The sequence below is a fragment of the Nipponia nippon genome, unplaced genomic scaffold (assembly GCF_047370975.1).
Source record: "Nipponia nippon isolate SJK-2023a ecotype South Korea unplaced genomic scaffold, ASM4737097v1 scaffold_6, whole genome shotgun sequence".
NCBI classification, from domain to species: Eukaryota; Metazoa; Chordata; class Aves; order Pelecaniformes; family Threskiornithidae; genus Nipponia; species Nipponia nippon.
Genome location: NW_028262380.1, coordinates 57,151,461 through 57,170,477, shown reverse-complemented (window position 1 = coordinate 57,170,477; position 19,017 = coordinate 57,151,461). Strand labels below are relative to the sequence as shown.

General features: G+C 38.5%; 1 protein-coding gene across 20 annotated transcripts in view; it reads left to right on the top strand.

Moving 5' to 3' along the window:
- The window catches only part of TBCK (TBC1 domain containing kinase), a 116,765-nt gene that overhangs the window by 13,270 nt on the left and 84,478 nt on the right, over window positions 1-19,017 (top strand). For 19 of the 20 annotated variants that reach the window (XR_015700203.1, XR_015700202.1, XR_015700206.1 and 16 more), the window contains one exon: window positions 18,860-18,974. Coding sequence is in view for 14 of the 20 variants with exons in the window: in XM_087738132.1 (XP_087594258.1) it covers window positions 18,860-18,974 (115 nt within the window). In the remaining 6 variants the exon portion in view is untranslated. Of the gene's footprint in view, window positions 1-9,053; window positions 9,099-18,859; window positions 18,975-19,017 lie in introns of those variants that run through there. The other variant, XM_087738136.1, reaches the window with a different exon arrangement.

Genomic DNA, 19,017 nt, shown 5'->3' with positions numbered 1-19,017 from the left:
TCATAATAATAAAAATGCCAGCAAATACTGACAATCAGCAGACTTTTGGCACCTACCATAGTTTCTGGATTGGTCTTCAATTTGTGGCTTGGGCAGTCTAAGCCTATTCCTTTCTTCAATAAAATATAGTTGTCATATGTTTTGAAAGTCATGGTTTTGAAAAATTACTAGTGAACCATCAGAGATACAAGGTACAGTTTGTTATACACGGAACATTTGATGGGAAGCAGACTGTGTCTGCAGCTGTTTACTAGTTTGGAGAAAACATGATCTGACTGATTTGGATGAGTACATTTTATTTGGCTATATAAAACAGTTGTCTTCTCATTGATCGGATTAGATCTCTTTATGCCATCTTTGCTGTTAATGTGTTTTTGGCAAACTTGAAGTGAAACTATGTTACAGAAGAGATGATTAGACGGGGTGGGGGGAGCAATTTCTGAGTAGCCAGGGATTCTTCATAAATATTGTAAGACAGGTGCAAGTCATCAAAAGGCTGAAGGTTTTACATGATTTGACTTGAAGAGCTGCATATGAGCAGAACTTCAAGGGCTGAGCGTATTCTGCTTTGAATCAAGTCTGTTGGAATTTCACATGAGAAATCCATATGTCATAATGAGGCTGCATTTAGCAAGGATAAATGAAGAAGTAGTAAAATGAAGTAGCATTAATAAACAAACTTATAATTATTTTTTTCCTAAGCATGTGTGAGAATCTGTAGTTTCGGCATTTAGTGTCTGTAGAGTTTTCATTTAGTTTCTTGCCAATGCTTTACTTCCAAAACTTAGCCATTAGTTCAGACTTGTTTATGTATTGTTCAATGATGCTTTTCTTCATATAGGAGTATTTTTTTTTTTAATTTCTGTAATTAATTTGTAGTCTGACTGCAAATCTTCCTGTAGCATTGCTTTTAGCATAGGTTGTCTCCTGTGACTGCCTTTACCCTCACAATGAGAAAACGGTTGTTTGGAATGGAAAAGGGGCATAGCTTTCATGAGGTAGTCGAGGTGAACATTATTGCTCTTGATGTCTGAGTGACCTTTTTAGGTATGGAACCAAATTCTTTGCTTGTATAGTTGGCTGCAATGTTTGGTGGCAGCACAAAGACATCCAAGAACATGTGTCCATGTCTCCCTTACATATGAAAAATAACAGTGAGTGCAGGCTTGTTTCTTCCTTTCTTTCAGGAAAAAAGAATACAGAAGAATCGTACTCTTTCAGATTATGATAGTCTGCTTCTTGCTATTAAAAAGTAGATAACGATGGCTGTATACGACATAAAGTCTGTAGATATGGAAAAAGTGTGTGATTATATTTCAACCTTTTGCTCTACTATGCTTCTTCTGTGTTGCTTGTAGACACTTCACACAGATTTCGTGCTAAAAGCAGTATTAAAGATCTTGAGCTGAAGATGAGTTATGCTGAGTTAATTGAGAACAAAAGTAGTGGAGAGTTTTGAGTCTTCAGTATCTAGTGAAAGAGGATGTTGAGTTTCTCCTGACCAGACCAAAAGCCATTCTCAGTGGGAAGGTGGCTTAACCCTGCAGAGAGATTCCTGCAAGGAACTGTCTGAGGATCAGTGTTAAAATTCCATTCTGCATAAATGAGCAAACTACTACTAATGAGCTAATGGCTACAAAAACAAATGTCAAATTTGTACTGTGCAAATCTTACTGGATTTAATCTTAATGTTGATTTATGATAGTTGTGTTTAGAAATTGCCTGTAGACTTGTGAGAACAAGATGTGGTTAGTATATGGTTATTCTAACTTAATACAGTGTTTGACACTTCATCCTGCTTTTAGGAAGGAAAAAAAGGAAGAGCTAACACTCATTAAACTTGCTATACAGCAAATACTTCTAGAAAGGGATTACATTTTTTAAGTGCGAGTTCTTGCATTTAGAACTACTGAGCAATGTCTTCAGGGGAGCATTTGTCAAGACAGTTGGCTTATTTAGATGCATTGATATGCTTGCAAACATCTCAATATCATTGTGGTTTGAGATCATTTCTTCTGTGCATATGGATGTTCTGTCCTTGGGTTCAAGCTCCTCTATTTTACAGTACAAATAGACCCAGACTTGTGCCTTCACTCCAAGCTAGCTGCTTTCCTGCCTAGAAGCTGCATTAGTCCCATACCATCCCTACATCAGTGTTGTGCCAGACTTGAAATGATAGATATACAAAACATAATGTTATGGGAAACATCGTATAGCCCCTTTTTCCCTGCCCTGCAATTTTGCGGGCACCATATCATGAGCACAGCACTAAGTTAACTCAATTGCTTGGCTCCTGAGCCAACAGGACCTTCAGATGGACAGATACATGTGCGGACAGAAGGAACATGTATTGGGACTGAATATATGAGCTCGTGCATGTATTTATAGCTAGATAGATACCACGGAATTGGAGACTGCTATGATAGGAGTGTTTAGAAGGCTGGCAGATCAGGCTAGTTTTAAGGTTTAAAACTTAATGGTCGTTCATTAACAGCACACATCTTGCTAAAGGTTAACTCGTGCATGCTATTAATCATCACTGTACACAAAACTGTTAGTCTTTAACACATACTGTAAATTAGCTGTGAGTATAGAGTACCATAGAGCTGATGCTGTACAGTTAACAGTGGTAGCTATGGCCCTTGGTGGTTCTTGGAAGTCAAGGTAATCAGGCTTGAGAGCTCTTCGAGTGAAGTAAGAACTGGTGTGGACTGGTCTGTCTTCTACTATTATCTAATGCCTGATATTTTTGTTATCACCACTCTCCAGCTCCCGCAAGGGGTAGTCTCCTGTACTCCCAGTACTGCTTGTTTTGCTTTATGTTTTGCCAGTCATCCTTGTGGATTTGGGAGTACGTCCTGCATATTTACAGTCTGCTGTGCTTCTCTTGTCCTTTTGTCTGGCAACTTTTGTTGTATGGATTTCTCCTACATGCAACTATATCCATCTCTATTTGCTCCTTTGGTGATCACATTTCTCATATCACTTTCAAGGAAATTTAATGTTAATTATATGCTGATTAATACATTTTGAATTTATAGTCACAGGCATCTGCTTTGGCTACACTTAAGTTTATTGTTACCTCTCTAGATAGGTGTTTGCTGCCTGTTGTGATGATGTGTATTGGGATATAGATCAAAGTGATGCACTTCTAATGCCTTTTGGAATATTAGTTGTTAGCTATGAAATTCCTAACAGCACCATTGCTTATTGGCCTAGTTGCGAAGTCCCTTTGATCACCTGCATTTGCAGACTGTTCTCTTGGAACTTTCCATTCTGTTTCACTTTTGAGTAGCATCTGTACCATTAATACAGGGATCCAGATTTTTGGAGCTAACTACTAAAATGTACCTAGGTATGGCTTTTAACCTTAGATATTTAGATTATTTTTTTTAAAGTATGGCATAGCAAAATTGTTTGTTAAAAGAACACTGTTGCAAAGTCTACTGATTTACAGGAAATGCCTGGCTTTAGGAGAAGAGCTGTGCACTGTTGCAATTTTTGTTCATAGCTTTAAAAATTCTGTTGCACCTGTATAAAATGGGGGACAGGTCAGAGGGTTAATTAGATATATGGCTTGTTGCTAATGCTTAATCCTCTCATGCAGAGATGCCTGAAGTGCAGCCTTTCTCTCAAAGGCTGAGAAATTTGTAAAGAGATTGCTTTAGTGCAGTTTTAAAAAGTTCTAGGTGCTTTACTTGCTATCCAGTAACTTGTAAAAAAGAAAGCATGCACAGTTGTCGTTCCTACTAATATCTGCACTTACTAGAGTTAGTGGTTATATTTGTTTATTTGAAATGACTTTCCTTTTTTTTAAATGTAATTTATTTTTTAAAAAGTTAATTATCTTCTAGTGTATTAGATCTGCAGCTATTCTATCAAGAAGTAGCCAACAGGCCTGCCCTCCTCCCTTTTTTTTTTTTTTTTTTTTTTTTTTTTAAACTGGCAGTGCTTCACCGAACTGTAGAAATGAATAACAAAATCCTGTCTGTCTGCAAGGACAGCATTACTTAGTGTTAGCTAGTCACAATTTCTAGAGCCGTCAGTTCAGTTCATACTGCCACACAGCTGCAATAACATTAACTGCATTAATAACTACACTTCATTTTCAGCTTTTCTTTTAAAAATTTTAATTGATCAGATTCTTAATGAGATTTTTCTGATCCACCTAGGGCACCACAGAAAGAATGAGAGAATCCATCTCCTTGTATAATGAAGTTAGGGACCCATCACTTCTGTTGCAGTGGGAAGGAGAAAGTCAGCATGGCTAAAATTAAGTGAAACGCCATTCTCATGCCATAGATAGAGGTCTTCCTTAAAAATAAAGTAAAATATGCAGTTGTCCATTGTAACCTTAAATGGGAGAAAGCACCTCTGTGATCTTAAAATGTCTGCTCAATACCTGGCCCTCAGTTGCAGTAGGGCAAGAGTCCTCCACCCTGAGAGGCTAAGCGCGTATGCTCCCCGGCTGCGGTGGAAGAAGCTGTGGACAGCTGCAGCTCAGACTTTTGCCCTGCTTGTGCCCTCCTGGTGCTGCAGGTAGGAGTTTGTCCAGGAAATGCTGGCTGCGGTTGGCAGCTGGCTCCGTCGTGGGGACGGTCTGTAGGCTGGTTGTGCTCCCCTTGGCCCACAGTGCTGGAGTGTCTTTGTGGAAACCAGGAGCATAGGTTACCACAGGACAAGATGAGGTAAAAAAGCCTTGTATGACCTGTATGAAGAAAAGGGACCTTTCTCAGGCTATCTCTCTATTACCAAGTAATGTGATCCAGTAGGAAGAGATGTGTAAAGCAAAGTGTGCTATACATCTTTTAGGGGTGCTGATTCCATATAGCTCCAGTCTGCGCTGGATCAAATGCCCATTAGCAGCTGCAGGGCAATAGGCAAGTTCTGGATCCTACCCTCTGGTTCGTCTAGAAGGAATCCAGTTCGTGTGCTCTGAAACCACTCTGTGAATCAAGCATGGTAGGAGGGGCTGATGAGGAGGGTATGCTTTAAAAGCATGCTCTGATCCAAACTCAAGTCTTAATGTAGAACTCCTTAAGCTGCCTTCAGCTCTCTGCTCCAAACACAAAACTGAAGGTTGCTGTTCTCTTTTGTCTACCTTAAATAAAGCTTAATTTTGCATAAGCTGCCAAAAAGCTGTGAGCTGGCCCTACATAAGTAGCTTATGTATCCCTTTTTCTGATTATTAAAGTAACCTGTAAGTAGAGTCAAGTCTCTCCTCTTGTCGTCTTGGTTGCTCAGGATTCCTGACAGATATAAGTAATTTTCAAAGATGGAATACTTAACTTTCGGTGCCGAGTGAAAGAAGGCAGGCTAGAAGTTGTGGGAGATAGTTCTTGCTTTACTTTATATCCGTACAATTACAGATCAGATGCTGAAAGTAGATGAGGATAGTTGGTTCTTGTATGAATTTGTGTGTGTTTGTGTGTACTTCTTGGGGAAAAAATAATTATTTTTCCCTATATGTCCTCAGTAATCTCTACACATTCTTTAGTTTTAAGTATAGTACCTGTGAGGTTGCTCACTTTTGTATTCTGAGCCACTATAGTGAGATGGCCTAACATTTATAGCCCTCATGCAAGTTCTTAAAATTCTGAACATTTTTTTCTTGTGTTATTTTCTTGACCATTTGCTACCACAGAAAACCTTTTTGTGTGTGTATGTTTGGGTTTTTTTAACAGAATGATAATGCTTACTTTCAATGCAGACTTCCTTCTCCCCACTTGAGGATTCTTGCGCAATAGTCACGAGATCATCTTTAATCTCTGCAGGAGATTAATCCTTGGCTGCTTCTTGCACTAAATTATGTGTGCAAGATGACTGTTCTGCTTGGAGAAGCTAAATTCTTAAAGGGAGCTCAGTTCTTCAGCTTTTAGGTCTTTGAAGAAGAGGAGCTCCCTGTTTTTTCATGGTCTAAGTGTTTTGAGAATTGTTTTAGCATTTTGTGCACTGGAGAGTAGTTTTGGACTTTTTCAAATCCCCAAACAAAGGGAAAAAAATGTTGGATTTATTCAGGAGCAGAAGACATGGCGTTGAGAATCCTGTTGTTACTAACGTTTTCTTTCTTAACCAAGTTACACAGTAATTCATAATACATGATCTTTGAATTCAGGCAGTATTTTAATGGTTGGGAGCCCCTTGCTTTGGGTGCCTGAGTATGAAAGCTGGATTTCCAGGAGCTCATCTGTTCTGTTCTCTTCCAGCATGATGAAGAGTGGCACATCTGTCCAAGCTGGGAGAGGTTCAAAGATAAGAAAAACTCTGGATTGTGCAGTACCTGCTTGCTCTGTGATTAATTTTAGTTTGGCTTCCAGACATAACTGAAGTTTGTGCAAGTTTATGATAAAATATAAAGGCAGACGTGAATTCTTTCCTGTCTGCTATCAGTAATATTTTGTAGTCTCCAGAAGAAGTCATTCAGGTTTAAAACTAACTAAAGGAAATCTAGGTATTGGTTTTGTTGGTTTGGGGGTTTTTTTGGGTTTTTTTATTTTAACTCTTCAGACACTTGATCTTCAGAGATCTACAGACTTAATAAGATGACAATGAAAAATGAGATGAGCATTGGAGACATATTTCTTTCCTATACGTAGGCTATGGCTAGCCATTTGGTGCCTTTTTGTACAGAATTACTGTCAAATCCTGAGCAGACAACCTTATCGCTATTTTCTAGTGATTTCTGAAATCTCATTTTTCTTCTGCTCTTGTAATTTTATCAGAGATGATAAACAATTGGTACAAGCCAACTTCAGCTGTTTTGCTGGTGCAGCATTTACAAAAGTAATAAAACATTGGTTTTGCTTTTCTTTATAGGGAAAAAAAATGTTTAGCACTGTAAAACCACTGTTACAGTCCTCTGTGTATGCTGTGCACATGCATGTTCTTATAAGCAGAGAAGCTAATATGCAAACAAATAGGCTTAAGGAAAAAAATTGATTATTTTTTTATAGAGAATGCTTAAATCAGACTTGGAATTCTGTGGATATTCCCCAATTCATTTATTTCAATGCATACATTTGCTATAAACCAAGAACTATATAATGTAGGAATGAAAGCCCCTGCTGAAAGACTCAACCAAAAGCATTGTTTCCAAATGAAATATCTAACTTTTTCTTCATGTGAATAATGTCACTCTAAGCAAAAACTTCTTAGATAGCTTCCTCTTAGTAATGCTATCTCAAAATAATTCCTCTGCTCGCAGTTGAAAGTATGACAAGACCTTTAGTCTTGTAATGACATGGTCACAGAGCTGTTCCTAAGAGCAAATGTAGATTATGACCCACTCCCCATCAGAATGAAAACTTCAAAATGTTGCTGTCTTGGTGTTTGTTTCTGAAGAAATCTTGCTGTGACACTGATCTTTGTAGCAGAGAATCCTCAGCTGTAGTAAAACCACAGTTATCTTTGTAAAGTGGATATAAGGTTACAGCTTCCAGTTTGAGGCTTGCGTTCTGTCTGGATAAAGACAGTGGTGGCAGGAGAAGAATCTTCTGTCATCCTGTTGAGCTAAGCCTGAATGATGTAGCATTTCAGGGTGCAAAGAGGCTACTTTAGTATCTGAAAATAACGTACCTCGAGCATATGAACGTTTGTTTTATTAAGGCGGTGCTTCAAACGTACAATCTAAGGCGGCCCACTGATGCTGTTCTTTCATATGTACATGGCTGTGCCTTTGATTAAGAAAATGTTTTCCTTCTGGTCTTGGTGTATAGAAGGAAGCTGCACTAAGTTAACTGTAGCACAGTAAGGCAGCTCTGGCAATATCCTCCCACCCACCCCGCTTCCCTTTTTTCCTGGCAAAGACGATACTAGTGAACTCTGTGCAGTATTACCTCTCCTCTTAATGGGAGGAGGCAGAAAAGCAGTGATGAAATTAATCAGCAGTATCCTGTCAGCAAACCTTTGAAAAACAGTAATTTTGAGTGACTAATGCAAATAGTACTGACACTTGCTGACTTTACAGAATTACTGCTGAACAAGCACATGGTAGTGTCTATTTTAAGTGTAGTATTGAAAGCCTTGAGTAACTTTTGGATATTCATTGGGTGGACTAGCAACACAGAATGGGCAGTTTTGGTTAATTACTATAATTTCTGATAACTCTGTTGGTTCAATTAGAAATGAATGCCTGGGCATTAAACACTATTTTTGTTTCTCAGCATGGATTCAGCAATCATTAAAGAGATCATCTGACTATAAACAGGGAGAGTAGAAATTGTACTTTTTAAAACCTTTATAGTGAATGACTGTGGTGACTATAAAAAGCATTTTTATTATGTTCTTCCCCCTGAAAGAGCACTTTAAACATGCTTGAGGTCAACATAGTGTTGCCATAATTGACATTAGGTCAACACTTATACTTAAAAATTAAACTTAAAAAAAAACCCAAACAACCCTTACATTACACTATGTAATTGACGATACATAATGTAATGTAAGCTTTTTTTAAGTATAATTTTTTCTTAAATCATTAATATATTTTTGAGGGAAAAATGTGGAAGAATGGTGTTGTGTCAATTTAGTCTAATTGAGGTCATCATTTTATGTTAGTACATTTGTAGTGGTAGAAAAGAATAATAGGCCAAATTATGTTCTGTTAAGTGAATGCTGGGTAAAGATCCCCAGCTTAAAATAGGATTTTTGTGTAAAGAGTGCATTGACCATTACCTGGATTTGATAGTCTAATGTGCCAACTTCAGACATTGGAAACAATGTCTTCACAGCATGTGTGAAGCGTACAGATGAAGGAGAACTTCCCCTTTTGATCGTTGGTTTGAAGGGGGGTTGCAAGGATTTGACCCTTAAAATTGTGCTCTTGGATATGAAGGTATTCCAGATCTCCACAGCCTTCCGGTTGTATGGAAGTTGCTAATGTGTGTTAACTGAATCTTAACTTTTCTGGTGTAAAAGTGATATCAAAATAAGAATACTTCTTGGTCTTCATCTTTGCTGTTTATGTTCCTCAGAGTTTTTTTTTTTTTTTTTGTAGGAAAGGGAAATAGATTTCCTCAACTTTCCTACATTACAAAAATCCTGAATCTGTTGAGTTGTGCATCAGCAGAATTTCTCAGCAGTGCAATGCTGCAATGAGTGAGGTGAGGAGTAGCTGGCTGAGTGATAATGAAAACGTTTTGTGGAGCACCTTGCTTTGATGCTTGATACCCACTTTCCCAAGTCTATAACCACCTTTTACACTGCCATGAGTGCTGAAAGGATGTGCTGTCACTAGTGAGTTACAGGGATCACGTGGACTTCGAAATGCATAATATTCTTTTTCTGTAATTTTTTTACTCAAAAGTCAGTGTTGCCAACTCTTGCCATTTTATTGCAACTATTATCTTGTGTTCTTTAGAATGCCAGGTTAGTAGTTTGATCACTTAGATGTGATTACTTCAGAATATTTTCTTTACCTTTGAGAGACAAATCTTACCTATATAGCTGTAACCATAAGCTTTTTTAATCCTTCCCACCCCCTCCTTGTAGCAGTAGAACTATTCTTTTTCAAAGTCAGCCTTGTGAATGTGTGGACCTGGTGGCTGCTTTTTTTTATTATTTATTTCTTAGTCATTCTGAATTGGGCATCTACCTTTTCTAATAGTTCCCACGGTATGATGTTGTTGGTTTTGTCTTCCTAACAAAGGTTACGGTGACAAATCCAAACCCATGATTTTGTTTTACCCTCAACTCTCCTGACTGAGGTAATTTAGACGTGATCTTTGCTAGGTCTATTCCTTTTTCTGTCATCTATTTTTTCTATTTAAACATGTAATGTTAGGTATTTAAGTCTGAAAAGATAGTTAGTATGTAAGAATTGTGACAGGGCAGGATCTGGGAAGCAAGCAAAGTTTGCTTGCTACAAAAGTCACTTTCAGACTTCTTATGAACTTGGGTGTCTTCAAAAGCATAGGGTCCGAGCCAGACGCTGATCTGTAGTTGCCAGTTGGCATTTCAGCATGCAAACAGCCATTGTTTTTCAGATGCATCTTTTACTTTAACATGGAGGAAGGTAAGGAAATAGGCTCTGCCTACTGTGTGACCATTCATCATGCATCTTTAGAAGTCACTTTTACTTCAATGATTGCGTGGTTTAAGGCTCTGGTAATACTGTGGCTTGTACCATTTACTGCATAGTGAACGTTTAGACAAATGTCAAGGCCTCTACACTTCAGAGAGCTGAAGCTTAACATACTCTATGCCTAGAAATTTAGATGCTGGTGTGTTCAGATACAAAGGAATGGTAGTTCTTGCCTAAAGCATGGGATTTGATGGCTGGTTTGGAACTAACTTATTAACAAGCCACCTCTGAGCAGCTAAAGATCTGATTTGGTGCCTTTTATTGTAAAGGAAGAGTATCCTCTTCCTTTACAGGAAGGAGTTAATGCCCTTATTGGCTTGTTATATGTCAGCTGATCCGTTTCCTGAGCCTGTCAGATTGTGATAGACCTTGCTGGGATTGTTGATCACAAAATGTGTGGCCTTTTAAAGGTGCACGTATTTGTCCAGATGAAGTCCAAAAGAAAACAAAATAAAGATTTTTGGAGATCTGACTTCAGTGGATCTTAATTCTACTCCTACATTTTACCAGTTCACTCCTTTTGGAGAAGGAGAGGAGAATGTGAAAAGTGTTGTTTCCTTTAATGAAATGTTAGCAATGTAACATATGATACATATATATAATGCTATTGATGTTCTTTATTGTATATTTTAAGGTCATTGTCTTGGTTTTCATCCCATTAGCTCTTGTTCTTTTATTGTCACCTGTGCATCTAGTTCTGTTGTGTTAGTTATCTCAGAACGTATAGTCTGTGATAAGAATGCAAAGTCTGTGATCTGGTTTTAAATGAGAGTTACTTTACCTGATCTTTACATGTGGTAATTGAAACTTTGTTTATTTCATTGGACTTCTTGGTCCAATGAAAAGTATTATTATTATTATTATACCTTTTACATATAGGCCAGCTGAGGCTAAGATGCAAAAAATTACCTCCCAGAAGTTAATCAGTGGCAAGATCAAAAACTGGGAATGTTGATGTGTCTTTCCCCTTCTGTGCATTAAATTAGGTGGCATTAGAGGTTTCGTTAAGATGGTGCTTCATAAGATGTGCTTACTTTTCAAAAGGACTTTGTTCATTTGTTCCCCCAATTTATGAATGCTGGATGTCTTAAAGGAATTCAAGGTGCGATGTTTTAAAATTTTTACTTTATGAGGAGCAGATACACTTAAATCGTTCAGAGTGATAATGATCTGAAAAATCACCTGTCTATTAAAAAAAAATCTTTGTTTGCAGTCTGCTCTATAGATGTTGTTCTTTATCTGTGCCTTCATCCATTGTTTTATGGACTTTTTTATAGTACGTTACAAGTTGAGACCTTCATAAAAATGTAACATCATTTGTTTTGCTTTTAAAGTCATGCTTGCGGCTTAGAACTTTTAAAAAGGAATGAAAGGACTTTTTGAGTTTCCTCAGATGAGCAATATGAACTTGTTGAAGATATCCTGTGTGAAATACCTCTGTGCATGAGTTAGAGACTTCCCGAGGACTCTGCCTATAAAATTCATTTTTTTTGTCTTGTATTCTCTGCTTGTTGCATTCCCTTCCAGTTCATTTCATTCTGATAATGTGAATCCATTTCCAAGTAAATTGGCAGTGTTTAGAATCTTGGTCCCTAGTGCCATTTTTTAATCAAACACATAATAAAGTGCTAAATAAACCATTCCCACCTGCATCAAACTCTTTATGTTCTGTGTAGGGTATTTTGTAATTTTTTTACCCAGGAAGACCCAATTTATCTGCACATCTGGTTTTCAACCCAGTCCTGCTTTTTATCCAGTTTTCCAGCTGGTTGATTGAGGCATAAGGAGGTCAGATGGCTTTCTTGAGGTCAGTGTACTGATTGTCTCAGCTGGGATTATACCCAAACTTTATCCTTTGCTTGTAACCGCTTGGCCACACCGCTCCTAACCAGTCTATCTGCCTTGTTGGCAGTAATGGAACTAACTGCAAATGTCATTTTCTTTGTTTTATAGTTTTGCTTGTATTGAAATATTGTCACTTTTATGAGTTCAGAAACATTACATCTGTTCACAACCTGGTTCCATTCCACTTTGAACAGACACAATTTTTTGTGATGAATCTCCTTCCTGAATTCCAAACGCGTGTTAGTTTCACAAGTTCTGGGGTAATGATTGATGACGTTGCTGGTTTGTGTTGCTCTGGTGTGCTTCCTCAGGGCAGACCCTGTCTGACACTCCTCTCTGGAAGAGGAACCCATGTTTTTGTTCCTGTATATCAGTGCCATAAGCTTCTTAAGACCCCTCATTGCCGAAATTCTCTTCCTCTAGAGTTTACTTGTTTACAGCAATAATACAACGTTAGAACAAGACACACAGATTTGATAAAAGACTTCCTTAAGCATGCATTTCTTTGTATGTAGCCATGAGTTGTAAGTCTGAGGACAGAGAAACTCCGGAACTTGGTATCATCAGCATAACCTTATCCCATTTGGTCTTGCTCTGCCTTCCTGAGGGAAGTCAAAATAGTCCTAGTTCCAGTTTTGTTATCAGTTTCCTCTTGCCTTGAGTTGCTACTGCATTGAAGAAGCATGACTTAACACTAATCAACATATACGTCTCCAGCAGCTACAAAAATGACAGGGCTCTCTGCAGTTAAGTAGATGATGAGGCTTGCTTTCTGGTGCCAATCCTGTGTTGTTTCAAATTTCAGTGGGGCCTCTATTCATTTCACTAGATGAAACACTCTCATATTCAAAATAGTCCATTTTATTGATTGCACTGTCAGTACTTTCCAGTACTTCCTTCTACAAAATGCGTTAGGTACTCCATGTTGATTGTTACAATAGCATAAAAGCAAGTGAAATTTACAACTGGCCATAACCAGTTTAAAATACCACAAAAGTATTTGTAACAACCAGAAATATTTCTCCTCTCCCCAAGATTTTGCTGCTGTCTCCACTTTGCCTCCAGCCCCAGTTATCTTTGCTCCTGTACTGCTGTCCAGGTACATCTATGTGTTCTGGTTAACTACACTGTAATAGCTACAGCTGCCTGGGTCAAAGTCATCAAAAGGGGAGATTGCTTTGTCTAGGAGAAGGCAGGACTGGAGACAATAAGCAGGCAGGAAGATCTTTTGGGATACCAGATTACTCTTTTATGTTAAACTATTTTATTGCAGCACCAAAAAAGGATGGAGAAGATGTATTTCCAGTTAATGCCATGAATGCACTTTTGTTAAAGTTGATGAGTACAGTGAATTGATGTGCAGATAACTATTAGTTTTCCTTTAAACTGGAGGAAAAGAAACGTGTGAACCTGTAACTTCCATGATACTGACATCAATGCTGAAATTTTGTTTCTTCATTTCATTGTTTCTTTTCTCATGTTGGAATTCTTTTATTCCAACAGTTTAATAGGTCAAGTCTCCTGACTCCACCCATCTCTGATTTCCAACCGTATGATCTACAGTCCTCTTGTTCTTAAGTATTCAAGATGTCACGCATCAAGTAGATTTTATTTTCCCTTCAGCAATCTGTGGTATATGTAGAGACTACTGCTGCTGGCTGTCAAATGCATTTTTCCGAAATCACTTTTCCTACTCTGGAGTTAAGCAATTGTTTTCTTTGCTTGAAGCTGAAATTTAAAATTGACTTTCTGGAAGTTAGAGCCACAGAGCACCATGAAGAGAACCTCATGATAAAATAGGCAGCAAGGAGATGTTACCAACAGAATACTCGGTGGCTGTGAATTTCCACAGTAACTTGTGGGCGATACTCTGTGGACATGGATGAAAGACTTGGAATAATGGGTATCCTGTTATGAGAGCTGTTGAGGCTTGCAGGGGTTACTTTATGTTCTGATGTTACCAGATGTGATGCTTTTTTTTTTTGCCTTTTTTTTTTTTTTTTTAACCCAGAAGCAAGCTTGAATTAAAGAGGTTCAAAGCCAGGAAAATATCAGGGAACACTTCATATATGGTTGCTTTCTATTCCCCCTCTCCTAGGCATCTGCCTGTCATCTTTTTTGGAAACAGGATAGTGGTCTCATAGTTTTTGGTCTGAGCTAGTATGACCATTTGTAGGGTTTGGAAGACCATTAATTTTACCTAAAAATGGAAATAATCAGTTGCAGAAAGTTGTTTGTTCCTAGAGCATCCTATCTTGGAGTCCAGCTTCCTGCTTCTACGAGCAGCTGCATTATCGTTCCCATTAATAATCACAAATATTAAGTTAATAACTAACCATTCAAACTGAATAATACATAGGTAATATTGTTGGTGGTTCTTTTTTTTTTTTTTTTTCTCCCCCAAGAATTCAGAATCTCACCTTTCTGTCATAAACTTTCTAATTTCTAAATGTGTTTCCAACCTTTTTTGTTTGATCTTGTGCTTATGTTGACCTATGGCTTGGGCAGTTCTCCCTAGATGTTTGTTCCAGGTACTGCTCTGTCAGTACTGGGTGAGTATACTCACTCTTGTCTCCATTCCACTAACTATTTCAGGGGCTTATTGTCTTTACTTGTTTCCGGATAAAACCCTCTTTCCCCCTCTCTGTTAATATCTGATCCTTTTGAAGAAAGGTAAATCTCTCAGTATGCCAATTTCTTCTAGTACAACTTTTCCCTTTCACCCTGGGCCAGAAACTGTTCGCAGTTAGAAGATTGTAGTGGGCGCACTAAGAAGAATTTTTTTTCCCCTCTGTCTGAATCCAAAAAGTGACAAAAGTGTCCTAAGCAATCAGATTATTTCATCAGTGGGTTTACAGCACCACAAGAGATTGAAACTCTGCTAAAACATCTGTTTCCTGACAGGTTAGGTTCATTATTCCTGAAGTAAACTTCCAGAAAACGGCTTTGTGTCCTTAACAGTAAGAATTCAACAGGCTGGAGATCAGGCTGACTGCTAAGTGGAAAAGTTAGTGTTTTTTGTGAAGGCACAAAGCAGCCACCTGTGTACTATTACAGTGTGGAAATTAGTCATTTGTCTGGTATAGCTTTTGGTCTGACAAATTCTGGAGGTAATAAAACAATCCTCATTTTTGTGGTTTTTTAAGTCGTCTTCCCTTCTCTCTCCACCCACAAATGCCATGCACATGCCTCTCTCTTAACCGTGCTGGTTTTGTACTGTTGGCTGAACTTGCTCTTATCAACTTGTAGACATTTCCCGCCCCCCCCCCCCCGCCCCAAGATGAATTTCTGAGGAAGGAATTCTGTTATCGTTTGCGCTTCCTTTGCTATGATTCTGTACGTTCAAGTTACAGACCTAAACCTGGTATTGGTTTTAATCCTTATATTCTTTTAATTCTTCATTTCTAGAATGAAGGAACACAAAATGGCCCCTTTTCATGGCTAAAATTTTCTTCTGCTCCAAACCAGGACAAAAAGCAGGCAATGATTAAATCCAAGCAGTTTGATTTTACATCAGTGTGCAATCCTTTCACTTGGAGAGAACTCCTTTTCAAAAGCCTACCTGAGAAGGCTACAGCTGAGTAGATCTGTTGGTATCCAGACTGAGGATTAAAATGAAGCCTGCTCCTTGAAAATGTGCTGGTAGTTGTAGAGAGATCATGCCTTTTTTTCTGTCTGAAGTGTTCCTTTTGCAGAGAAACCCCTGTTGCTTCTTTTTCTCCTGTTGGTGGAGAGGAAAAGAACCTTAAAACAAGTCTTGTTAGGAGAGCTAGGAAACTGAAGACAGCTAGTGCCCCTTCAGATCTGCTAGTTGTTGAAATGCATCTCACACTTTCATGCTTTTACTTACTAACTCCTACCGTATCTGCCTTGAGCAGTGGATGGTTTGCTTCACCATAGTTTGAAGTCACAACCATGATCATCAGCTGCTGAGATGAACAGGGTATTTCATGCTACACAACTGTCATTACGGCTCTCATTAAGTCAGTGGTGCAGCATGGTTGGTGTCGAACCTGCCATGCCTCCATTTTGCCAACTTTTCTCCTGTGCTGTTTCTAGTGCTTTTGCTGTTGTTTTTTTCCCCCACCTCCTGTTAAAGAAGCGTGCTGAAACCTCTGCATTTCAAGAGTCCCGGTGGTTAAACCACTTCTCTAGATCTATCATAGTTCAACACGAGCTAGTCTATTGAAAAACAGGCTTCCAGGTAATCAGGGAAAAAGTTTCTGAATCTGTTCAGACCTCACCACCAACATTGGGTATTGCAAATGTCCTCCTCATTTAGGACTGTTTTTTTTTTTCTATTTATGGGGGTTTTTTTAAAGGTCAACTTAACCTGAAGCCTGGAAGCAGCTTCATGAGTGCACCTGCTGCACTTGCAGAACCCCATTGCAGTGCGTGCAACATTGACAGTGGTTGTAGCAACTGGAAGAGAGCTGAGCCCCACTGAAGCAAGGGGGTAGCCTTGGTAGTCATCTCCAGTGAGGCAAGGGACTGCTGTTGAACTTGTCCTTGGGGAGTTTAAAGCAGAGAGATTTCTTGTGCTCAATAACAGTGAAGAGTGTTGTTGTCAGGCCCTTTGCAATTAAATGCAAATCTCATGGGTAATAACTGCAGTGTGTTTTACTTAATAACTGAAATAAGAACTAGATAATGTGCAACAGCACTATGAAGAGCTTGTTATACAGAGTTCCCTCTCTCCTGGGGAGGTGGTGTACCTGCTTTACCTTGAGGGTGAGGTATTTGGCTGAACGCTTCTGCCCAGCAGGGTGGCATCAAGAGCTTAAGAACACTGAGAATTACGTGCAATGAAAAATACTTATCATTCATGTGTTGCTGGTCGTTGTAGCGCCATGGAGGATTTCCCTTAAAGAGCAAAGAATGCAAAAGCAGTATTTTCAGGCATTTGCCTGGGTTCTATTTTTATAAGAGAACGTGGAGAATAAATGGGTGGCTGAGGCCCCCTGGTGCCACCAGAGCACACTGCACTCCTCAGGCACAACGGCCACAAAATTGCACTTTATATTTACTTTTCTTTTTTAATACAAAGAAACACTTTTTAGGCTAAAATACCTCATGGTGTACCAGTGGTTCACATGCAATTGTTTCCTTACGGGAAACATGAATTCTCCATCATTTCTTTTTCATGTCTTGTTTTGCAAAGCTGCGCAAAAAGTGAGAGAGAGGGTTCCGTTTGCAACCATTATCATTAATATTAGCATCGCAGGCAAAAAGCCATACAGGGAAGCTGAAGGCTTGTAAGGTAATTTTTTTTTTTTACCTCAGTTATATCACTGCCCAAGAATGACTGGGAGGAAACACTACACAGCTAGTGGTGTCTGATGCTGTGGTGTATTGTATAACTTGGGGTGGGAGGGATGGGGAAGAAAAAGTGCCAGTGAGGGAGGAGCGAGATAGTTGTGGGGTTTTGTTTTGTTTTTGTGGTTATTAGTCATGTGGTTTTGGTTGAATCGCTAAGACCTTGAGAATCACTTCCAAATGCTACGATCTAAGATACAGCAGTGTGGACATATGTTAGAATAGATTCCCTCTGTACTTAAATTTTAACTTAAAAGTGTATATTCACGACTAGTGTAAAGCAGTACAGAGCTCTCCTTCTAGGAAAAAGGTTAGAATCTAGAGAATAGCTCCCCATAAGGTAACTTAATGGTGGCCTTAGACTATTATTAAAACAGCTCTTTTCAGTATTTCTGTGTTGCCCTAGTCTCAGAATTTGTTGGAATTGTGGCTTTTGTCAAAATCTAGCTATTTACTCTTGTGACAAAGTTTTAGCATTCTATCAGGTATGAATAGCAACTAATAAAGCTTTAATAAAGAAATTAATTTTGGTGCTTAGTCAGCTAGTTGGCTTGTCACTCTCACCAGTCTGTAATGCTCCCCCTCATTTTGCTGTTGCACAGATTTTTAATAAGCAAGAGGTGGCGAGCCTTGTCCAGAATGCTGCTGTTTGTTATTCTTTAACAATGAAGAAAAAAAAATGGGGATGTAAAGTTAGGCCTTTTTAAGGAGATAGGCTTTGTTTTCTGGACATTTTGTAAACCAGTGTCTTTAGAGATGAAGTTGCCAAACAGACCTGAAATGTGCTCTGAGGGGGGAGTGGGTAGGAAATGAGGAGGGTAAAATGTTAAAAGGAATCTCTCTGGGTGACGGTAGGTCTGTGCCTTTTGTTCTTATTTTGGGTGCACTTTGGAAGCCTAATACTGGTGGTCTCTGTACAAATTCCTGGTCACTTGTTCACAGAAACTCCTCTTTAGGGCTATCAGTTCTTATAGTAAATGATAATTTTTGTCAAAATACATAGTAATATCAAAATGGTTTGGATGGTAAACTTCACTGTTCCTTTCCAAAGACAGTAAGGTTGATGCTTCCAAGGTTGTAAAACAAAATGTGCTGAAAATGAAGTTTTCTGCCCTTTTTGTTTCTTGTTTTAGATGTTGAGATGACCAAAGACTATAGGTGTGATCTAGCCATGCTTCCACACTATCTTCTTGATAAGCTCCAGTTAATACCTGAGTTTCAAAAAACTTTTCTTCAGTTGAACTTTTCTATGAACATCAATATTAGACAAACAGAAAGAACAAATACAAATAAAGGAGGGTTGGGGGTTTTTTTCCCCAATTAGTTGAGGTATATCTCACAGTTTCTATCACAGAGAATATTCTATACTTTGTCACAATATTCTGCTGTTTTTACGGACCTGTTCAGGGTGAAGAAACCTAGTTGTGGGACATTGAGGAGTTGTGTATGGCACTGAACATATACTACCATATTCAGTGTTGATCCCTTAAACTGTCCTGGAATTGTAAATGTCTCACTTTTGTTTGGAATAGCTGTGGAACACTCTACCTTTTTACAAATTAAAAAGGCAAACATTCAATGTAATATGTCCTTCCATCTTTTTTTTTTTTTTTTTTGCAGTTCTTCAAGCATCTTATGCGTAGCATATGAGGTTTTGCAAGGTTTGCAATATATGAACAAACATGGAATGGTCCATCGAGCGCTCTCCCCTTGCAATATCCTTTTGGATCGAAAGGTACAACTACAGGAGTAAATCTATGGTTCTGTTTGGTTTTTGT